We start from the raw sequence: 3,554 nt of genomic DNA, 5'->3' as shown, positions 1-3,554 counted from the left end.
TGTGATAAACGGGGATGGTTCCTATTACAAGATTTACCTTTCTGTGACTTACTTAAAAATGGGGAAACACATGTATCCTGCACTACTGATGGTATTTGTATGCTTGATTTACATAGCACACAAATTTCTCTTTTTAACTAATTTTCCATAAGTATTAAAATATGAAATATTTGTTCTAAAAGTTCTCAAAGTAAACATTAGATTTTCATACTATTTAAGAGAAAAATAAGACCAAGCTACCAAAACTATGATTTAGGGGAAGAAAAAAGTTTTTCAAGTAAATGTAGAAATATTTTAATTTACATATCATATTACAATGAATCAATATGGAGTCAAAAGTCCACAATTACACATTCATAAAAATTCCATACATCATCCTCAGAATAATCAGTTTCTATACAAAGATTTACAGATGTCCAATGTATGTAATTCTTCCTCAGTGTGCTACAGAGTTTAGAGGTTCTGCTCGAATATTCCCCAAATCAAGTGCAGAATCTGTCTCTTCATCAATTTCTCCAATGACTGCACTGTAGTTATTTAAGGAGAAAAAAAATCAGTTAAAACAATCTTATTTCTAAATAAAACTACAAGGACACAGTAAAAACTACTTAAGGTGAAAAGCAAATATTTTCATGAAGTAGTGAATTGCACATTTAAGTTACAAATTACTTCAAGAAGTACTCTGAAGGCACTATCATTACAGAAGCCAGTATTAAAGGACAGACTGCATACAGTGTGATTGGATCATGAGTCTTTAAAGGAAAAAGACACAAATAGACATGGTACAAAACCCCACAAATTCCAATCTTATGATTTCAACTCAATAACTCAATCCAGGGACTGTGTTGGGGTTGATCACAAAATCACTACAAATAAAGCAAATAAAAGTGTCTACTATTTGAGTAACTTCAAAGAACTAAATCCATCAGTATACATACACACATATATATATGTAACATCCATTAGTTTCCTTTTCAGGATTTCTCAGTTCATTCAATTTAAATCCAAGACCAAAAAGTACAGTTCTTCACATATAAAGATAATGGTAGGAAAAGGTACTCAGGTATCACAGCAAATGATTTTTTTATGTGATTGGCTAAGGTTAAAGCCAGCAAACTTTCTTTGATTCAACACTACCATAACATATATTAACATTAATTTCATTAATACCATGCTAGGTACCAAGCCATGGCTCTCCAGCTGGATACACTCATTGTTAGAGCCACACCATGGGACATGTATAAAACATTATTCCATAAAAAACTGGTTGTTTAAATTAGTTTGGTTTTAATAAGAGTAAATTCTACAGGTGAATACTTATAATACCGAATTTGCCCAAGTGTGCTTTAAACTATATAAAGGTCTCTAGCTCTCTAATAAATAAGAAGTACCAAACTCTGGGAAAATATATTACATTTTCCCAATATAAAACAAATCAAAGATCTCGATTCCACCTTAAAAATTTTAGTATCATTTAAAATCCTTATGGAAGACAGCAAAGTGCTGATACATGTTTTAAAACTGGCTCTCCAAAGGAAAAGGGGGAGGCAGCTCTGCAGTGTTTACTCATATCCACAGTGCAAATACTCCCACTATGGTCAATTTCAAGCTACCACCAACAAGACATCAATCAACCAGTTTGCAAAATTCCTGAAAATATAACAATCTGCTTCCATGAGCCAGTCAAACTGGCTCCAGCACAGCACTGAATCTATAACAAGTTTTAAAATTTTTTAAATTGAAGTTCCAAAAAAAAAGTTTTTTTAATTTTTTCAAATCAAAGTAGGAGAAAGCTTCTTAAAATCAATTATTAGGCAGAAACCCAATACAAATCATCACTATTATTCTGGTCAGGGGAACTGGTCCCTACAAAGTGCTTTGTCTTTCTCTTGTTTTTACAGCTCACTTTGTAACTTCACACCTAAAATTCACCTCATTAGAGTATCTTATAAACCCCTGATTTTTTGATTAAAGATCAAATAATTTATCCATCTAAAGGTGATTTTCTTAAGATAAATAATTTAAATGAATATTCTTTCATCTTCTATACTCTATTTGTCTTCCAAAATAATGTGAGATGTGTAATAGATCTTTTGCTGCCTTACAGCTATGTTTTAATTCTATACTCCCTAGAAAATTGATTCAACAATCTTCTAGCCTCTCTAACTACACTAGCCACATGGGACTATTAAAAGTAATTAAATTAAATTTAAAATTCAATTCCTTAGTCACACCTTTTTTCACGCACTCAATAGCCATGTGCAGCTAGTACCTTACCATAGTGGACAATATAGATACTCATTTCCATCATCACCACAAGTTCTATTGGACAGTATTACTCTATACTGTTGGCAGACTTTTCTTAAATTGCTACCAAAAAATGTCTTCCCAAACTGCCATATCAATGTTACAAATTCACTAACTTTACAGCATAAACATGGGTCATCTTAAGTGTTCCAACTATACTAAAAACTAAAGTAACAGATAAATACTTATTTGTAAATTCAACACTTATAGAACATGAATTATTTAAAATTGTTCACCCAAAAGATTTTGAAGACATCTTCAAACCCTAGCCTTAGACCCTAGGAGTGTATTTATGCTGCTCCAAAATTAGGAGTATTTTGGAAGAATATTTTAAAAAGCCTCTCTAATGAAGTATTCAGTATAAGGGAGAAGGCCCTTTCTGGACCCTATGTAGGCCACTTAACTATTAGAAATATGGACCACTCTCAGTGGATAAAAAGGTTTTTTCCATATAGTAAGCAGTACACACTTGTGAATATTTAAACTGCCTTAAAAAAAGGGCATATTTCACTTACACATTGTCACCTCTTACGATGTATAACCCTAGCACCACTTGTTCTACTCCCTGTGAAGAGCTGAACACTCGTTCATGGCTTTCATCCAAAATCAAATTAATGGTCTGGTCAAACCCTTTCAGTGTTCCCTGTAAAGAAAACATTCAAGAGAAAAAGACAAATACTCTGGTTTACCTGAATGTGTAAATTCAATGATGCAAAAACTTTACTTGCCATGTATACCAACAGAGTACTTACTTTTTATTTTTAAGTAATTATTTTAGAAGTAGCTTCTTTTACCTGCATCTTCCTCTCCCACTCCCCTGCTTGGGTTCCCTTTCTTGCTGACTGTCTCTCTCTCTCTCTCTCTCAAATAAATAAATAAAATCTTTAAGGAAGAAGCCCACATCCCTAAGATCTCTATAAAATGAGGGCGCACGGCCTGGGTCCCAGTCAACAACTTGGGCTCTGGNTTGGGCTCTGGACAACCCCGCAATCTCTCCTCATCAGAATGACAAGAAGGAGAAGTCCCCCCCAGCAAAGAAAAGATAATGAGTCTGTGACCTCTGCCACAGAATTAATACATATGGATGTATCTCAATTATCAGAAATGACCCAATTATCAGAAATGGAATTCAGAGCAACAATGGTCAAGATGATGAGTAAACTTGAAAAAAGCATCAGAGAAAGCGTTGCTGAGAATATAGAATCCCTAAGGGCAGAAATGAGAGCGAATCTGACAGAAATTAAAAA

General features: G+C 33.6%; 1 protein-coding gene across 1 annotated transcript in view; it reads right to left on the bottom strand.

Annotated features, from left to right (window-relative positions):
- Positions 1–278: 278 nt before the first annotated feature.
- LSM8 (LSM8 homolog, U6 small nuclear RNA associated) overlaps positions 279–3,554 on the bottom strand; it is a gene marked incomplete at its 5' end in the record, with an annotated part of 9,574 nt that continues 6,298 nt past the window's right edge. The window contains 2 exons of the mRNA XM_034645640.1: positions 279–527; positions 2,823–2,950. Of these exons, the coding sequence (XP_034501531.1) occupies positions 437–527; positions 2,823–2,950 (219 nt within the window). The remainder of the gene's footprint in view (positions 528–2,822; positions 2,951–3,554) is intronic.

The sequence above is a fragment of the Ailuropoda melanoleuca genome, chromosome 1, assembly GCF_002007445.2.
Source record: "Ailuropoda melanoleuca isolate Jingjing chromosome 1, ASM200744v2, whole genome shotgun sequence".
Classification (NCBI taxonomy): Eukaryota; Metazoa; Chordata; class Mammalia; order Carnivora; family Ursidae; genus Ailuropoda; species Ailuropoda melanoleuca.
This window is presented reverse-complemented; position numbering and strand designations above follow the sequence as displayed.